General features: G+C 41.3%; 1 protein-coding gene across 2 annotated transcripts; it reads left to right on the plus strand.

The window, feature by feature from the left end:
• Positions 1–6,725: 6,725 nt before the first annotated feature.
• Positions 6,726–10,968, plus strand: LOC111244474 (uncharacterized). Of its 2 annotated transcripts, none has more exons than XM_022791656.2 (5): positions 6,726–7,729; positions 7,944–8,219; positions 8,464–8,638; positions 9,559–9,830; positions 10,186–10,968. In XM_022791656.2, exons 1-5 carry the CDS (start codon positions 7,577–7,579, stop codon positions 10,729–10,731), a joined length of 1,422 nt encoding a protein of 473 aa, XP_022647391.1. In that variant the 5' UTR covers positions 6,726–7,576; the 3' UTR covers positions 10,732–10,968. The 2 variants fall into 2 exon arrangements, with proteins under 2 accessions (XP_022647391.1, XP_022647390.1); XM_022791655.2 differs by having other exon boundaries at positions 6,731–7,729; positions 7,926–8,219.
• Positions 10,969–19,973: the final 9,005 nt, after the last annotated feature.

The following is a 19,973-nucleotide window of genomic DNA, read 5'->3' on the forward strand; positions in this document are numbered from 1 at the left end:
TTTAGAGCGGTTAACTACTGCTAGCGGTTCAATGAGACTATGTTTGTGTGCTAGTCTCAACGACATGTTCGAATCCGGACGTAGACTCACTTCGTTTCGTGCTGGGAAATAGCCGTCTGATGGAATGGTGAACAATGGTACCAGATGTAAAGCTCAAAACATTCAGCGACTCGAAAGGAGTCCGTGGCAGTCCTCGAAACCGGTGCGCGAAGGTCGGACCTTTATGTTCCACCATAAATGCTGAGTCAGCATGATAAAACTTGCTTGAAAATGTGGTGATCCGAGAGAAATTGTAACACATGTTTCCGATTTCGAGTACACAGACATTTTAATTCCAAACGTCTGCATGCACTAAACCCCACTGAATTGACAAAAATTGCAATGGGCCGTTGGGGACTCGAAACTCTTCTAACGAGATGAGCATGATACGAATGATCAACCTCTGTGTTTTCGGTGCACTCGAGTGGACAGATATACAGGCCGTAGTTGTAGTTTACAAGATACCTAATTCACCAACATGCCATATCGATGCCATGATTATTTGACAGTTATCAGACGGGAAGTTAAGAACGTTCAATAGAATTATTAAACAAAATTACTCCCAGAACCCACGGATAGCTCTAAGCAAATTAGGCGCAGTTGGGAAAAATGAGTAATAGTTAGACATCATGTCCCTAAACTTTTTCGCATGATATAAGAACTTTTATGTGTACGTAAGTGACACTAAGTGATAGCTACTATTACTTACTTGATTTTCTTTTTGGCGCGACTGGTATCTGATTGAACCTTTCTACTATCTGGTCATTTATAACCACTGTTATTAGGGAACAATAATTGTAAATGGTATACAATTTTACAAATATTTTAGGATCAGCTTGTGTTTTTGTGGTGGATTTTCATATCCATTGATTTCAATCGGTGCGCTATTTCGTAGTTTACATGGAGAGTCCCCTGGCAGTAAGGCCCCTTTGTGCGGTGCTTATTGATCAATAAAACTATTGAAACTCTTCGAATTAGCTAATTAAGCTCTAATCTTAACCTTTTCACACGCATAGTTTTTGCAATGATCTTTTTTTTTTTTTTTTTTTCTAGAAAATGTATGTGAAACGCTGGCGGATTTGAATTTTGTATAGAAGAACAGCGTAGTTTATAATGCTTCAATACTTTTTCAGCGTTCAAGCTCCATGTTGACTACAATCTATATACATTCATTTTCAACTTTTTGCCGAAATCCAATTGCGGTCACAGCTCTGACCGAAATTATATGCAATTTCGAGTTTTGGCCCAAATAGCCAAACGAGGGTGATTTTGGGACCAGCAAACAGAGCAAAAAAAAAAAAAAAAAAAAAAGACAGGCATACTAAAGTTAGGAATACTCGAGGCTATCTCACAATGAGAAAAATAGAAATAAAAAAGTACAATATAAATAGTTAAAATGAGCTTATGAGCTTACTATTGATATACAATTTTTCATCTCTAACATTCAGCTGCGTCAAAGTTCTGCGTAAACACACCTATTCGATACATATAAAAATGGTATTATACACACATTATATCAATACAATCAATCACCAACGTACATTACAGTCGGCTCTGACGAGGCGGATACAGTGGACATTCACTGACTGCCGCTTAAAAAACGCTACGGTTATGTAGGAAAAAAAAGAGCAGATTGTTTTTAACATGGTATGCTTGAATGATTATAGGGGATGCAATGCATTCATTGCTATCATTAAACGATGGCAAGTGATGCTTAATGTTTTGTAGGTTATTTCAAACAGTGCTCATTCATATCTAGCCATCCACTACATACGTAAGCAATAGCACAACCGTTGCTATAAAAATGGCTAAGATATATTCTTTGAAAAAGATTATTAACAACGAGAGTATAATCGGATACGGAAGTTAGAGCAAGCAGTATTTCAGGCTTTCGTAGAACACTGAAACCTTCTACTCGTTTCTATTTGTACTGAAAAAGAAAATTTCGGATTGACTCTAGGAAATCCAAACTGCTACAATGAATCTGTCCAGCACGTTAGGAGCCGATGTTCTTTCTATTCAAGGGAAAATTTTGCAGTGGACCGTACGCATATCGTCCAGTACAGCCACTTGAACGTTAGAAACAGCGAGCTTGAGTGAGACAGACTACTTCCTCGTACGAGAACACTATCAGTCATCACTGTCTTATTTATACCAATGTCTAGTCAGCGATGAAATGAAAGATGAGGCTGGCAAGTTCCTTCCTTTCAACGTGTTACGGCTCGCAGCCTGCACATTGCAACATGGGTTATCTGCCCTATTGGTCACTGGTCCTAAACAAACAATGCTCATCTTCTGAAGAACCGAGACCTAGACGTCCCCATACATGGTCTTATAATCAAGACCAGTCAAGAAGACCATTAAGCAGCCAATTATAATTCAACATTTTAATAGAAAACGAATATCATAATCATCATATACACACAAATAATACACCATCCTGCATAAATATCATAGATTATTATCATTATGAGGAAAGGGAATCGTGCCAATCACTTCGTTTTGTGCTCCACATAAACTATGTATTTCCCATTTGTAGGATATAGCATATCTATGAGAATCGTGCTTGAGTCGCGCGTCCAAAAGGATGAGTAAACCTAGTAATGACAAGAGATCTACCATACGTCCCAAGGATTTCCAACGAGTTCATGCACATTCCGAACTTTTTACCAGTTTCAATCGTTGCGAGAACGAGAAAGGCTGTTGTAGCAGCGATGTACCGTTGAGTTCGACGCGGCAAAGTGCAGACTTAAGTATAAAAGCCAGGTCTAGTTGGAACAAATTAAAGAGGAATTGTAGCAAATGCAAGAAACATCGATATGAGCATTCAAATTTCCTAATCTGGATGATTTAAAAAGAAGACACCTCCTACCAAAATTGCACAAAAAACTCAAGCCACCACACAATACCAACAGATACCTAGTCAAACTTCGTTTTAATCCTAGTAACTAGCCGAACGAATCGAGCTAAGATGGACAATACAGCTGCGAGGGTATGATCTGCACGCGTCGTTTTGCTTAGACGACAAAGGGTAGAAGAGAATAGGAATAGGGAGACCGCTGTGTTAAAATAAATATGAAACATCGTGCACGAAAAAGATTTAAGTTTTCCTTTCAGCTTTAGACATCACCTAAGACTAGACATTGCGTTCAACAGACTGACTGGGCAATCAGGGGGCACGATTTGTTAGGGATAACTTTCCTTCTCTAGGCGAACGCAGTGTGAAGACCTTTAAGGTCATTTCTTTTTTTATGGCTCGTTAGGGGCACATGGAAAATGTAGGTTTAAATGTAGTACTACGTTCCGCTTCATGGAAAAGGAAACGGACAAGTTACCTTGAGTTCTCAAGATTGTTTGTGGAAAATGGCTTTATTGCTCAAAAAATACGACGTGGCAAACATCTACATACATATATTTATATATATGTATGTGATATACAAAAACTAAACTCAAATAATGACCATCTGTGCATAATTTTACAGCAAATCATCTATAGACGATTGCTTTGGTTAGGCTATTTCAGTTGTTCTCATGGGCCCTTTTTCTAATTGTGGGACACAACCGGGACAGAGGGCGCAGATCTGAGAAGCTTTAAAACGTACGAGATCGAGCTGACAAGGCAGAGTTTGTAATTGATAAAGGTCTCCTTCACGTAGCTGATTAACTAGACACGAGTTTTCGCGTGAAAAACGAAGACTATCCTCGTCTAAAGAGTAGATCACGGAGTACGAGTCAAAACCGACAAAAAACAAGCCGGTGAAATCGAGGTTCGAGAAATCTATAACGATAATGAAAGCGAGGCCAGTAAATACTGTAGGTTGAAAATACGTGGATCGATTCAATCCCCTTCTATTGAGGTTGTGGCCTACATCTAGAGGTTATACGCGAGTTTGACTCCGTAAGCCATTGGGTACTACAACAAAATAGGCAGCTTCGTTCGTCGGAAATCATTTTCTCTAGGACTTCCAGATCAGCTTTCCATGCAACTCGTCTACTTTTGGTTATATTGATAGTAACTCACGTGATACGTTATATATGCTATTCACTATACAAATTTTGGACATATTGCAAAAGTCGAAGTCTACCAGGAAGGAAAATCGAAATGTGCCGATGAATATGACGTTGCTTTGGTTACTTTTGCAAAGCTTTGTAAATGGCGTTTGCTTTTTGTAAATGACGACTATTCTTTTTATGACGAAGCAATATTGGCCGGAAGATAATGTTGGAAGTAATTTTGTTAGTCTTGATCGCAAAAATTTAAATTGCCGCCTACGTCCTCGTCTTTTGTGATTGAACATATACTTGTCAGTGGCCTATAACGCAACCTTAGATATAGAAAAATATGTAAAGATAACGAAGTGTGAAGCTGAGTTACATATTTGAGTAAAATCTTACCATGAACATTGATAGGTCGTGAAAGCTTTGAGGGGCATTATGGGTAATTCTGAACTTTTTAAAAAGGCATTGATATAGATCATTTCAACAAATCATCCAGTTTATGCTACACGTTATGATCCGTAGAACCTTGGCCATGCAGTTTGAACAGATGTTGCTGAAAGGGGATCCAGCTTGAAGTTCTATTGCATAACTACAATCAACACTGCAATGTTTGTATCAACCCATCTCTTCTCAATATATATTTCTAATTTCCATAATTTTTTTGGCTGGTTTATTTCTGTCGCAAATTGAACCTTGATACTAAACGATAAAGTACAAAAGTTGCGAGATACTCTTGTGGCAAGGCTTATATCAACACACCTAAAACCATACCCCTCAAATGTATACTATCCCGATTGTCCGAAACCACTAAAGTTATAGTTTACAATCAGCAATGTTAAGTTCTATAGGCCTAGCCAAAAATCTCGATGTCTTTTGGAAATCACTGTATGTTCGGATTTCGACTTTCATGTAGAAATGATCTATAATAGTAAGCTAGCCTTTATCCTAAATGTCATACGCGAGAAGGTATTTTGATGGTTTTTTTTTACCGTAGTTCCTGCTATACCTCGGCTATTTCTGGGATCTAAAGCCGACAGTTTTTCTAAACGAGCACTAAGGTAATGCATTTTATGATGTTTTTTTTTTAACGCTATAATGGGATAACAAACGCCACACGACGTCTTACTGAGCAATCAACACATCTGAAAATATTTGTGTAAGAAGCTTTATTGTATTTTCAAGGCGTTTCCCCTCTGTCTGAAAGCGTGGGGTAATTTATCTCTACCATTAGCGGCTCTAGCAAACAACGGGATTTCTGTAAATGGCCAAGGTAAACCTTGATTAGAATGTCTTAGCGAAAGCGTGTTTTTTGCTATTGACAACGGGTGTCGTTGAAGTTCGTAAACGAACACCGCTAATCAGATCTCGCGTCCGGGCTCATCAGTGATGCAATACAGTGGCCCATATGTGAGACCGTGTTATCTTTCAGTTTTTCATTAATAGATGAACGCAATCCTTGCAAATTAGGTGTTTTCAATTAACACTTACCTATGTCCCTGATGTAAATCGTCGGATGCGCTATATATGCGTCCACTGTTTTTAAAACCTTTACTGTGTAAACAAGTTTTCATAAAACACGGCATCAACGACGTGTCCTTACAAAAAGGTTTAGCTGGCGTGGGCTGGATCTAACTGGGATTTCTCCAATATGCATATGATTATGGTATCGATGGCATAATAACTATATATTTACGCGGTAATTGAAACCAGCGATGGTCACATGTTTGTGTGGTTACCATGACAACGCTCTCAACGAGAGGCGCTTTGGTCATACGTAGTAGACCGTAGCAGGTACATCATTTAAGTGCAAAATAGTGTTTTAAATTGTCTTTATAATAACAATTGCTCATCAAACACTCAAACACAAGCCATAACCTGCACGTCTTTTATAACTCTGACCGACCATCCGAAATTCGGTGCTACAGCGCACTTACGATTCAAGTTATCCAATTGAATACTGCATGATATTGTGCCCTTAACAAAGACAAGCTATGCTGTATATTTTAACCTATTTAATAGTTAATCTTTGACTAATCAGCCTTAATGTTGATACTTACCCAGTCCACAGTTTCCTCAGCTAGAGCTTGAACAAAGGCTTTTCTTGACGACTATCACCTATATAATTGGTTAATAAGTTTGCAATACCTATACGCAAAATTAAGATTAGAAATTCATCTCTCGTACTGATCTGGAACTGGCCTTATATCGTCCCACGTATTATATGCCATACAACGAAAACGATATACTTTTTGTTTTTCTCGATCAAAAATGCACGGCAGAATTTACTGCGTTACGTTGCTACTACATCTAAAAGGGTAGAGTTCTAGAATATTTTTTGTATCGTAACAGATGGGGCAGAGAACGGTGCAAATTGCGTAACTGCGGCGGGCACGCTTGCCCCTTTTGGGCGACCGAATTTGCATGCGTGTATTGCAACAGGGATTGGAAGTTTACGAGTGAGTAGTTGTTCTGACATTCTTTTGCGGCTATCGCAGGCCAAAAACACCGCATAAATTGAACAGCGATAAATGTAGTGATTAATTGTAAGCGGCATTTTGATGATTCAATACACAGTGATATCTGAGCGTTTCATCGTAGAACGTTGATTCTTTATTCGACAGGTAATTTATTGAAGGCAGGTCAATTATAATTCATGTTAGAAGCTCCTCCCATCTGACTGGAAAAGAAATAGAAAAATAATCAGTCAGTGAGTTTTTCAGACTAATGTCAATCTAGCTACATACTCCTCTGGGTACTTAACTTTAGAAATGATTAGGGGCCGTGATACTGCGGATACGATTGTTGGTCGGATGGTCTAGTTGACTTGCCGATCTTAAGTCACTATTAAGATCTTGATCGTCACACGGCTCAAAAGTACCAAGATACTTCTGCAAACAGGCTGCCGCGCATAGCGACCGTATCACCTTTGATTGTGATCTTCCACCACTGTTCTGTCACACTGGGGCAGAAGAAGCTGCGTAGCAGCTCAGCAGAGGTAATGCTCGCAAGTTAAGCCGCGCCCTCCGGTTCCGTAAACACCAGCCTGTAGCATACGCAGACATAAACCGGAGACACTCGACGAATCCGCGAAAAAGCTCAATGCCAAATCTATCAGCGGATGCGTCAGTATAGATGAACGTGTATGCGGGTGTGTGCGCAAGTGGGACTATGCGTTGATAGCTAGATGCTTTCGTGATACCGAAGGCAGTGACGACGGCAACTCCTCACGTAAACAACTGTCATCACGAGTATCATCGGCATCGATGAAGATCATCTACTCCAACTTCATCCTCGCCCTCTAACATCGAACTATTTAACGGCGCTGCTGGCTTCGGCTCCACCAGTGCAGTTTTGGGTGAAGTCAGATCTCCTGTGTGTTTGTTCGCCATTACAGCCTGTATCGTGTTCATTGTTGCGGTGCGTTCGACGCCGTACTCTGCGCCGTTTATTTTCCAGTGTTGCGTACCGCGGATTGTCCTTTACATCGAATCTATCGATAGCTGTGAGCGCGTTCTGTGAATCGCCAAATTGAGCTGCCATGAGGCAGCTTTTTGTTGCCAGTGTAGCTCTCCTGGTCGTTCAGGAGGCTCTCAGCTATGGTACTGTGAGAAGACGACAGAAACAACCTTATCTACCTCCTCCACCTCCCCCTCAGGACAGGATTAGCACACAGTATTACCCTGCATCGCACGTGAGCATTCAGTTTGGTTCACTTGACTGTTTTATCACCTCACTGCGACACATTGCCCAAATTAGTTCCGCAAGTTAGTATGAAGCTAAATAATGTTTCTGGTAACTTAAACGTTGGTCGATGATCGCGCCTCTTTATCTTTACAACGCTTGAAAAAGGTAGATTACGTCGTTAAACTTAGCTTACATCCCCGCAGAACTGCTCTTCGTTGCAGAATTTTCGTTCGACAGATGTCCACCACATTCTCCATGATGCACAGCATTCGGCTAGGGAGCAGGCACACTCGCACGTTACACATCATGTCGCGCCCGTTGTCCGCACTCACGTTCACCACCATCCCCCAATTGAAGTTCTGCGGACGACGAAAACCATCTATCAGCCACCGGACATTGTGCATCGCACAGTCGACTACGAACACCATGACCACGTTACTACCCATTATCCGGGATCAACGCAGGCCCATACTCATACAGACTACTACCCGGCAAAGGTAAAACATTGAGCTTCGCAGGAGCATACGCTGCATAGTTATCCTATTAAACACGTCAAAGCATTCTATTGTGCTGTCGTTCCTGTGAAAAACCCAACATCAATTTAATCACCTAGTTCAGATTGTCATGATGGCTATCCTTTTAGAAAGATCGGCATATCGACCCCGTTGAACGAGACGAAAAGGTACGGCATGTAAATGGAACACGAATGAACTCTAACATAATATCACAAAAATTCTACAGACAGCGCGAACTCATACGCAATCGGTCGACGATAAAGTTTCGACAAATCGCAAAGCAACAGAAGCTTTTTACGACGATACCCGATATGATCACCACCATCATCACGACACCCAAGCTCACTTTGGTCGGGTGCCCACGGGAAATGCTATCGTCACCTCGTACTTTAACTTCCCTGGTAAGTAAAGGGCCAACCGAATAGCGCGTGTCAGAGCTAAACGCGTGCCTGAGTACACTAGAATATTGCTAGCTGCATACTGCTCCATCCTGTAGCAGTATGCAGAGGTTGTTTTTTTGCCGAACAGAAGCCACAGCTTTTGTCGCCTCTGAAAATTCTAATGGACTAAGTGTTGTGCGATCTGTAACACTTAGTAAAAGTAGACTGAGTATCCTCTACGATACCATCGTAGAAGGATGCGGCCTGTGGCTAGACTGGGCCGTACAGACAATGCAAAGAAGCGCATTCAAATCCCTGCATTAGTGCTGCTTGGAGATTTTAAAATAGGCAACTATGTTCAATATATCAGTGGTAGAGTAGACAGTAATCTTTCAAACGCTTAATTATAATGGAAGAAGTTCCTGCGGGTGGAAGATAGGTGTGATGGTTAGTTCTGGATGGGGCCAAAAACTCGTAAGTTCCATGAACTCGGCGACTTGGGCAATAGTGCATAGCATTTCCAGGCGGAAATAACAGCTAGTATCGTACGTTTTTTGAATATCGAGGCTCTGTATTGAGTTTATAAAATGCTACTGCGTAAAAACATATTCTTTTTTTTCATGTGGCCTTTGCTCATCATGAAAGGAAAGATGTATTTAGGCGTCTAATGTAGCACAGATAGCATACAGATTTTATCTCGGTTCCATGAGACGATACATTGGTTCTAACGTATGGTTATTAGAGTATATTCATTAACTAGCAATTATATTATTTACTATTTTGTATAGTTTTGTTCTTTATGCTTAGATGCACGGTTCTGCGAACGGTGGTTTTGATATACCAAAAAGGCTTTGGAATTTTGCCGCAATCACTGCGATTTATTTTATTTATTTTCAACATCTAAATACCGAAACCAAATGCTTCCTTCTCACTATATCCAGGATCAGGACGATCAGACAACGCCTTCCAAGCGCCAGCACCTCCGGGCAAAATAGACTACCGGCCCGCGCGTGCTTATAACACGCCAGCTTATTCTCCACTTCAGGCGCAATCGATTGAAGATGGCGACGATGATGACGTCCCTCAACCAGCTCCAACAGTCAAACAGAAACCTCACCTGCCTGTTTATGAAAGAATCAGCTCTTCAGTACACAGCCGAACAACGCACGTGCCCTACTATACTGGCAAAGTACCCGAAACCAAAAGCCCTACGGTAAACCAGGCCTTACATTTTTCATTGTCGTACTGTCAATGCTCGTGCTTTCATCTCCATTTCGATTCTTCTGTACTTTTTGGCCTTATAGTCGCATATTGGCCTCTCGCACTTTTCAATGGGCTCAATCCAATGTCGGTGGCGCTTCAATCTGATTCGTCGACATCCACAATTTAAGATTAGGTGATAGCTTGATTATTTAGCAAAGCTTAATTAAATCTCTGAATGACGAGATTGCGGTTCGTTTTTTTAGAATATAGTGTGTCAAGCGTTAAAAAGTTTTTTTTTTAATTTTAGAAACTGTCTCAGTCTAAATGTAACTCAACACTAATTATTTTTGATTTCCTAATTGTAGAAGGTGTTCCCACTACCACCTTCTACGCGACCGTCTGACAGCGTCATTCCGCCAAGATACCCGATGGCATCCTTTATAAGCGCAAACCGTAGGCGACCTGAACCCCTGCAGCTTAATGAAAAAGAAATTGAACTTCGTGAGAAAAGTCGTGAGTCCAAAGAAGAGAACGACGACAAAAATGGAAGTGCGATAAAGAAAAATCCGCCTCTTTATAAACCGTCACCTATTCCGAGGTCATTTCCTTTTCCTGAGCCTGCTCGGCAACATGTCCAAGACACTGGAACGCAAACCAATCCGCATCCACAAAACTTAAATCAGCAGACTGAACGAGACCCAAATAAGCTTCCTCAAAACTTAAATCATACTGAGGAGGACTTACTTAGGCCTACTACCGATCTATTCAATAAGCACATACCAGGGAAGGAATTCAACAGCTCGGAACAAGACTTGAAGTCCGCGACCCAAGAGCGTTCAAACTTCGTCAGCCCTTCGCGGTATTCGCTTGAGCAGGTCCCAACCGCATCACTGAGATACCACAATTTCTAAAGAGCGCACCTCTGTTTCCTCAAATAAGGACCTCCTCAAAACATATGAACAGCGGTAGCATTGAATAATCGTAGGTGATATTAAGGCGTCATCACAATGGGGCGAAAGGAACCAAACAACGGCACCGTTAACCGTAATAATTCCTAAGTCGGTTGATTATTATTCTTATCAATTCGTTCCTGCATGAAAATTAATGATAACAGAAAAATAAAGGTAACTTTAAGGCATGCAAGTTTTTTGCTAAGGTGTCGTTATTTCAAATGTTGAGCCACTTCTCGCTTACAACTCGAATAATGCGGTAGCCGAATGCTCGATTATGAACGATAAGGGAAAAAAGATACGCTGTTATTGCACTACTAAACCACCGGCGTATAAATCCACTTGAATTTAGAGCGTGGTTCAATTAAGAGGATGCCAAAACTCAAACGTAATCCTTGGATAGGCTAGAGAGTTAAACGATTAAACCAGGTCATACGTTTTTTGACTACCTTAAAGTGTCCAGTTTTAGGGATGGATAAGACCCAGTAGGCGATGGCCTAGCATGTATCATACATGGGTTAAGTCGCTCTGTCATCAGTATATCGCTGTGCTAATGTACAGGGATATCAACGAGACTGCCGTTTCCCACCGGGACGATGTGTGCGATCGGGTAATTTAACGGTGACTAAGAACAATAGCACTTCTGCCACGTATTTGGCTGTCGAGAATCTCTACACTGTCGCGCAAATAGATCTATCTTCGGTAGATCTATCTAAGCTACAATATAGTGAATTACATTGGAACATTAGTATTGTAGATGCTGCTGCGTTATTAAAATATTATTGAGATAGCCCAGGCATAATATCACTTTCGCAGGTGATTTTATGACAGGATACCTTTTTTTTCTGTTTTTGTTTATAATTCTCTCATGTCGCTTACGACTTTTTCGGCCCCTCATTGGTCGGTTACCGATAAGCTTGGGTTCACCGTCATCATTTGATATTAGCTTGTCTATGTTGAAACGTGGGGATGCCCTTTGTGGCTTTAACTTGGGATAGTAGGTATCTGTTTGCTATAAATTGTAGTTTATCGTTTTCTACAACGTTTCGCCAGATTACTGCAGTTGTGGTTCTGCACTACTGTTACGTTTAATAAGCGAAGTGTGTACGATTGCGTTATGCTTCTTTGTGTGATTTGTCGCTAATATTGTGGCGTAAGGAGGATATTGAAAGCAAAAATAGTGGAAAGGTTCGTTGCAGGGTGGGTCAGGTGATAACAGCGAAAATTTCAAGAGGACTGATTACGAATGTAGCTAAATAAATCATGACAGGGCATGGACGACTTATGTTCGACCTGACACAAATACCCAGCGGAAACGAATTTTTAGAGACTATCAGCTTCGTATCGGTAAGTCACCTGATGGAGCCGTCAGATCTTGGAATGAGGAAGCTAAGGATCGCATTGTATACACTTGTTGCCTTTTGTAACCTTAAGGGGCCTTAAGGTGGAGACCCTCTTCGCTATTGAGCAACGGATCCTCGCGATGTCAGAATATAAACAAAACTGGCTCGTGATGCGGCGGTTTGTAAATGACACTCTTAAAAGAAAGGAATCCAGATGCCTAGTGGATATATCGAACGTAGTGCTATGAGCTCTCTGTTCTATACTCTATCCCTTCGCCTATTGCTTTCTTCCTTTCTTTTCCTTTTCGCTTCCGGCAAAAGTGAGAACAAATGCAGACCTAACCTTGGCTTTTCCGGTCGTCTATATTTTCTGCCGGCAAACACTTACACATGTACATATATTTCTGTAGAGGAGAGCTGTTTGTTTGTGGGTTTGGGTTATCACGAAAGCTATGCTTCAGGGCGTAGGCCTGGAGTCCCACACACATTACCTGACCAAATTAGGTGCCGTGTGCACAAGAAAGCTGCCACCACTTAACAGAAAATCTATTCAATGAAGACACTGCAACTTTCTATTGTGACCAGGCAGACCTTCTTTTCCTAAATTAAAATACCTCACTGATTTACTTGTCATCACCTCGGGAAATTATATGGCTTAATAGTGCTTTAGAACATTAACCTGCTCGCTAGGTTTCACGCGCGTCACATCGTTCCACTCAAATCTGTAATTCGTGGCTGATTCCATGCCAATACATCGTGCTTTTGACGTGGCGACGCGTAGTATCATAAATCAAGTATAATTTATCTATCTGGCGCATAATTTCGGAATTTTTGAAATTCCGTGGTATTAGTACTGTATGATCGTAGTACATCAGCCCTGGAGCAACTGGAAGTTCATCCCGTATCCCCAGTATGTACGAACTTCACAAGCGTTCTTTCTAGTGGTGCGTGCCCTGTTACTTCAGTCATAACATATATAAAACTACCGAACTACTTTGCATATTATCAGGGTGACTAGGTGTCTTCACGAGTAGCGGATACCTTTAGTCAGCTCTTGCTAACGAATGAGAAGTCTACGATCTTGCAGGAGTACACTTTCTAACCTAAAACTATCTGTCTATATTAAAATTGGTTTATTCTTGTCGAAGCAGGCTGGTGTTGGTGTCCTTACATGTTCCTCCCTGAGTTACTAAAAGCTCGTTGCTGCTGGAAAAGCTTGGGCAGGAAAACTGATACTGATGTCGCGTTAGGATGCATAATGACTCTGTAATTTAAGACAGGTTAAAAACAGATGAAAGCATATAGTTGATCCATTCTGCCAAGCTCATTATTCCTTTGACATTTTTAGGTAATGGCATCTCTGATATAGACCTTATCTTTCCACGATCTACCTTTATTCCCTCTATGCTAATGTTATGGCCCATAAACTTAACTTCCGATACTTTTAGACAAACTTTGGTATTGCTAAATTAGAGTTTTGCTTGACGAGCTCCTTCTGTGCTGCTTTTTTTTTGTCGCCATGCAATCATATCATTCGCAAGCACCGCGACATTTTTGAGGCTATCAGCAGCCTGAACCTGGCGGATCTGATAACCTAGCGCAGAAACTATCCTTGGGGGGGGGGGGGGGGGAGATCTACAGTATTAATGACGACCTGTGGGCAACCGGAATATTGTGTGGTCCTTACTGTCCGCATTTTAAAACTAATTAATCTTTGGCTTCAGGTACCAAGAACGCTTTTGCTTTCCTGAGACGATACAGGGTATCATTAGAAATGAGTATTGGATATCTAAATTTTTAGACAACTTCATGCATACAGGTCTAAAACAATTCGCAACTTACATTCGGGGCGGTGAACGGTTACGAGGTTGAAGACCTATTTCGACGGATAATTTATCCTCTCAATGGCTCATTGACGTCTTAGATCATTGATATGATTTGCTATAACCTCTATGAATGGGCTCGGAGTGGCTTCTATGGAGGCCTTGTACGGTTCTTGATATAGATTTTCAGTGGCGAAGGTGTCATCGTAGGCATCTACGAGTGTGTCAAATCGATATTTGTTTCAATTCACCATTCCATTTACGTTCTCTACCTCGCCGGATACCTGAAATAACTTTAGTTCGACACATGTGTAACCTATGTGAGATTGCTCCATGTAACGCTTCAACCTCTTGCATGCCTTCAGGGCCATGACATCGTACGTTGTTCTTGCGTAGAGAAGGGCTGCTTTGCATTGGTGTCCGACCAAAGCAAGTTGACATGCAGCTTTTGTTCCATCATTCGGCTTATCGTTTTAGTCCGGAAGAGATCGTTTTTTGAGTAACTTTTAGTGCTCTTCCGACTGGCCTTCCTGTACCACCCTGACGTCGTGTTTTGGTTCTTTTCTTAACCTGGCCATGCAACTAAAGTGATTTCTCTTATTGCATAGATTACAATCTGGTTTATGCCGCACATTTTCTTACCGCATGCTTACATCCGCAATTCTTGCGTTGCTCCTTAACCTTAGATTTGCGTGTACATTTCGCCTGGCGTTGTCCTTCTGCCATGTGCATGGCTACCACATGTTCAGCCCGCTCATTGCTTCTCATGGTATCATGTTGATCGGTCAGCGGAGGTGCTATTTCATCGCCCTCACACGTTTCCAAGATTCGAAGGACTATGGTCAGGTCTTTACAATCAGCTCCTCTGCTGAACGCTTCCCTGGCCATATTGAAACGTGTGCCTAACACCAGTTTAGATCCTGGAATCATGATGTCGTGATTCTCATAGGTACCCTTTTTAGCTGCTTCATCTGATAAAACAATTTTAGCGTAACAAGTGCCTGTAAAAAAGTACATCTTTATGGCGTTTGTATCACTGCGATACGTTTGAGAAGCGTACAGGATTCTTCTCCAGTATGGTGGGCCCTGTCATGCGTCTGTTATCGTCGTGCCAAGGGTATTCAACAAAATCGGTTAGCGTTTTCGAATATGGATCTAACGTATGCGAGCTGCAAATGAGGACTGAGTTCGTATGTGTCGTTGGATCCAGCGTGATCTATCGATGCCTCTAACAAATCATTTAATATCGTGATCAGTCGCGCTCGTTGGTTCCACGTTTGTGGAATTGTGTGCCTCTATGACTGCGTCAATTTCGATTGGTTTCGGTCACTAAACGCTCCCCTGCGTCGCTTCGACTTTTTTCTCGTAACTTGTCAAAATGTTCAATGAGTTTTCTAAAAATCACTTACGTTAATGTCTCCATTTTCGGTTACTAACTCATGTAACGCCGTCGCGCAACTTCTGGTAAACATCAGGGCTATTGATTTTTTCCTAGAGGTTTTCTCGTTCCTCGTCATCATGTACGCTCTATAACGATCACAGCAGAATTAAATGATCGTAAGATGGATAAGCTACATTAGCACGTGCAGATAGTGCATGATAGTTGAAATTGAAAATTCACCTGCTTGTAGCGTTGATGAGGAAAACGAAGTGTTATAGAACTTCGAAATATAACAGAAGTTTACGACTGTTCTACGGCTAGATATTATTGGACCGGAGTGTTACTGAAAAAGGGTCAAACTTATTTTCGTCTTTAGCGACAGCGTTGGCTTGCTTGTTTTGCCATTCATCGTCTATGAGATACGTATTGCAAGCTATGCTTTGGTGGCATCATCATTCTCTGTCACTGGTTAATCACAGATGATTGACCAGTAGCGAGATATTTTTGCCAATGCCGTTTGGTCTATGGTACCATTGTACGAAGCTTCCGACTGACAAATGATGTTTCGGTATACACGGCAGCGTTGCCGTAACGGTAAAAGCGTCCTTTTTTTGCGTGACGTATTTGGTCTGAATGCTGGAAATTAATCTGAATTGCATAACGGTTGCATTGTCCGGCCGGAATAGTCTGTCACCCAGAATGATTCGAGCGTCTCTTGAAATGTCTAATGAATAACGGCGTTACAATATTCGACGGATTCGAAGAATCAGCGTGATCTGAGGAAGTAAACGGCTCACTGAGCACCGTCGTATTACAGGGCAAATGGTTCGTTCTCGTAAACGAGAATTATTTTCAAATATGATAAAAACAAACGGTAACAGAAAACGCTAAGCCGAGGGAAAATTAGTATAGCCAACAGTGGCCGGCCCCAGTAAAATAGCAGCATTGTTAGCTTAACTCTGATTTAGGACGCTGTCTAGTTGGCAAAATCGAGCGAAGTAAACTTTCGACTACTCAATACAGCTTAGGCTAAAACTTCACCCCAAAGCCGTGAGAATTAACTTTTTTTTTTATATTAAAATAGGCGAAACGGTAATTATCGCTACTAGGCGGGGTAAACAGTTTCTAGATTGGTGTGAGAAATTGTGCCGCTGAAGTATTCTTACTAACCTTGACACCCTCTCTTGAACCCACCTGTATAGAGGGTTCATGTTTTTTGGGTCGCTCTGTGTGGTCTTGACTGGCCTTTGCTAATGACAGCGTAGAGAGCTGTGCTGATAACATATGCATGGCATCACCTTGCTCCCCGGCCCTGCAGTGCACGCAGTATGAAAACTAAAATTTTCCCGACCCCTTCTAGGTACGTCTGAAGATTTTCATGCCCAGTGAGAAGCTCGGTTGGAAAGCAAATGATTTTTACGTCCGTGTCCATCCATCGACTCATTGATATTCAGGGTGATGTTCTATGAAGCAGCTCGAAGGTTTCTTGTAGGAATGGCATTCAATTATGCCTGGCGCGTGACTGCATCCGTGCTCAGCGTTTCGTATGCCGTTCCGTACGCTTGTATTATTCTAAACGAAAAAATTCTTCTCCTTTAAATAATAACTCACAGTAATTGCTGGTCTTCCTTTCCCGAATGCTATGAATATTGGCTAGTTAGCTTTAGAATAACATTTATAATCTTCTAGCTGAGGTTTATAACATGCCGAAGATTAGATCAGCGGTGTGTAATATAAAATACTAATATACTAAAAATAGTAGCAACAAAGCAAAGGGTGTAGCTGGCATAATTGTGCAACTATGAGTGAAGAAGGCTAGTAGTGATCACTAGAAACGTGACATATTTTAGAGAGTCTAGTTGACTGGACTGGTAGTTAAAAACGAATTTATATGAGAGTAAAAAAAACTGAAATTACAAATCGTTTGGGGTGTCTTGTTATTGGCTTCGTTTTGTAGCGTTTTATAAGCTTAATTAGATTTACTTAGTTAAATCACTGCGTAGCAGCGTAAACCGCGACGCTATCTATGTATACTACCCCACTTATTGGCATATATCACCATCAATACTAAGGGAAAATTGCTACCAGTTTCCGGAAGTAGTTACGGAACGAGTCAATAATATACTACTAATTCGCTTATATATCTCCCTATCTATCTAACAGGGACAGTAAGGAATTTGTTTCATAAATTACAAAAGTATATTCTCTTTTTACTGCGATGTACCTACGTAATGTTTGTCCTATAAAATATTCGAAATATCTCATCGGTTTAACTGTTTCCATCATTTAGTACGGTGAAAATGCCGATGACGAGGACGGTAATGCGTTTTGTTGGATCGACGAGTTGGATCATTCGTCATCGTTCTGCCCATATTTCTGCGTCGTATCTGATTATTTATACTCGTCCCGATTCAGGAATGGTGAAGATGAGATCAGGATTCGGGAGGCGCTGTCCAGCAATTTTCAACGTAACCATCGATAATAAGTATCGTAATTTTTTATACGATGTAATTATGATACGCTGTCGCATATCGACGGTATGCTAGACTTAATATCAGTATGGCAATTGGGCGATCGATACAGGTTCCTTGCAGCGTTTATACCGCCTTGTTAGCTGATTTTGCATAGCTGTGATATTGGCCTAAGTTGATTTTCAGTGATCGCTTAGCAGAACGGCACGTAGATCTTTCCGTCGGAACGTCACAACGAGATGTCGCTTGTGCCAATAACGAACAACCGTTCAGACACGACGATAGATGATATCACGCCTTCGAAACGAGCGGAACGATTAACAGACACGAGTTACCGTTTTGCGTTGGAACGTCCGCATTCACTTTAAGACTAGGACACTTACTTTTTCTATTGGGGTTTCTTATGGCCAAGTACCACCCCACGGAAGTCGCTGGTTGTTCTGTTCAGCTGCGCCTAACTTGCGTCAGTTACATTGATGTAGCCGCACACGTAACTTGACACGTTCGTATTTTCTGTCAAGTTTGTGTCCATTTGTTAGTACTCGAACTTGTGTCCACTTCAGTTTCTTGAGAACGTCTATACAACTGAGAATAGACGATCCCCACCCGAGACGTCGATAAATGTTCGTGTGTAATGAATCATTAACGTAAGTAGTGCTTCAGTGTGTAAGTGCTCATCCCATGCTCGTTCCCAGGCATCATTAATAAAGATAAAATTCCGACAGAAAAGTTTACCTGAAAATTGTGCATTATGATACTTGATCGAAAACATGGATGGGCCTCGATAGTTGTATAGATAAATTTGTCGTCTGCTACCCGGCTGGTGAATCGTGGCGATAGTTTTATAATTGGTGCCCAAATTTACCATCAAGTCAAATCTCTGTTGTTCCTAGGGACACTTCAGAAATAACGTCAAACACTTGCAGCGGTAAATTTCTGGTCGAAATACTGAAAAGCTCAACTGGACGTATGTGGCTGTGAACTTTTCGTTTGCTTGCAAAGTTACAGTTACGTTTTTTAACTCTACGGGATAACCCTAGTCAGTTCGAAATAGAGTGGCCACGGCCACTCTATTTCGGCCAAATCCACGTTGCTACTACGTGTGTCAAAGATGACCAGCTTGTGCCATAGATGAGCTGGCAAACTAAAAACAATTATTTGCTATATCAGTTATGCAGCCGAACCCATTAAACGTTTTGTGGACATAAAGGAAGCTGCTAGTAACGTTAAGTAGACAATACGGTTCAAAAGACCGGCGTTTACATTCAATGCCTCTCGTATCATGTGATTGAATATGAGAATGAGTAACATTAGCTTTCAGTAACTAAACATTTTGAAAACATCAGCGAGGTGTGCGCGTAGCTACAGGTCCGGCAAGGAAAGCAAAAAGAAGTTCTTGAAGTTCCGAAGAACTGTCTTCTCGACTTCGCCCCTCTAACTAATGCTAAAGGCCAACCCATACTGAAGTAGCCCCTTGTACAATCACGGTAGAATTTAGAAGGAAGTAAGTTAGAGGGTGACTAGTTAATGTTTTGCAATATGTTTCAAATATGGTTTTTGGTTTAGGTTTACAACGACATTAGAGTTTTTCACTTGTCTTATTCTCGTTGCCCCAGAGCGTTGAGGGCGAACTAAAAGATCGCATATAAGCGTAGATTTTATCAACATTAGCCGGCAACCTTTGTGTCTTAAATGAACTTAAGGGAAATTTCCCAAAGTGTTTCCCAATAGGTCCAGTAATTCTATTTAATTACATCAAATTCGATCAACCGCCCAAATACGGCGATGGGTTTATAGAACATGATATAAGGGTCAAATGGTCAGCTATCTGCTGAGCCGTACTGAAGCTCTAAACGAAATGTTGTTCTGATTCTGTAGACAACCTAAACAGCAGCAGCCGACGTGATCGATGACGACGTGAAGAGAACGATACCGCAAACGCTTTATCTACGCACCAAAGCCAAAGTGTAGTTCCGAACGCCCCAATCTAATTCTATAGGTGTCAGCTGCACCTATGTACGGACTACCCTCTGGACAGAGGGGATCAGAGAAGAACGAACGGTCGCTGCGTTATGTTCCGCTAATGATACAAAAATACTATATAATGAATGTAATTTTTTTTTCGTATGCCAACGGTAAGGCGGCAAACAATTAATATTGGCAAAAAATAACTTACCCTGTTTAA

Source organism: Varroa destructor, unplaced genomic scaffold (assembly GCF_002443255.2).
Source record: "Varroa destructor unplaced genomic scaffold, Vdes_3.0 BEIS01000002.1, whole genome shotgun sequence".
NCBI lineage: Eukaryota > Metazoa > Arthropoda > Arachnida > Mesostigmata > Varroidae > Varroa > Varroa destructor.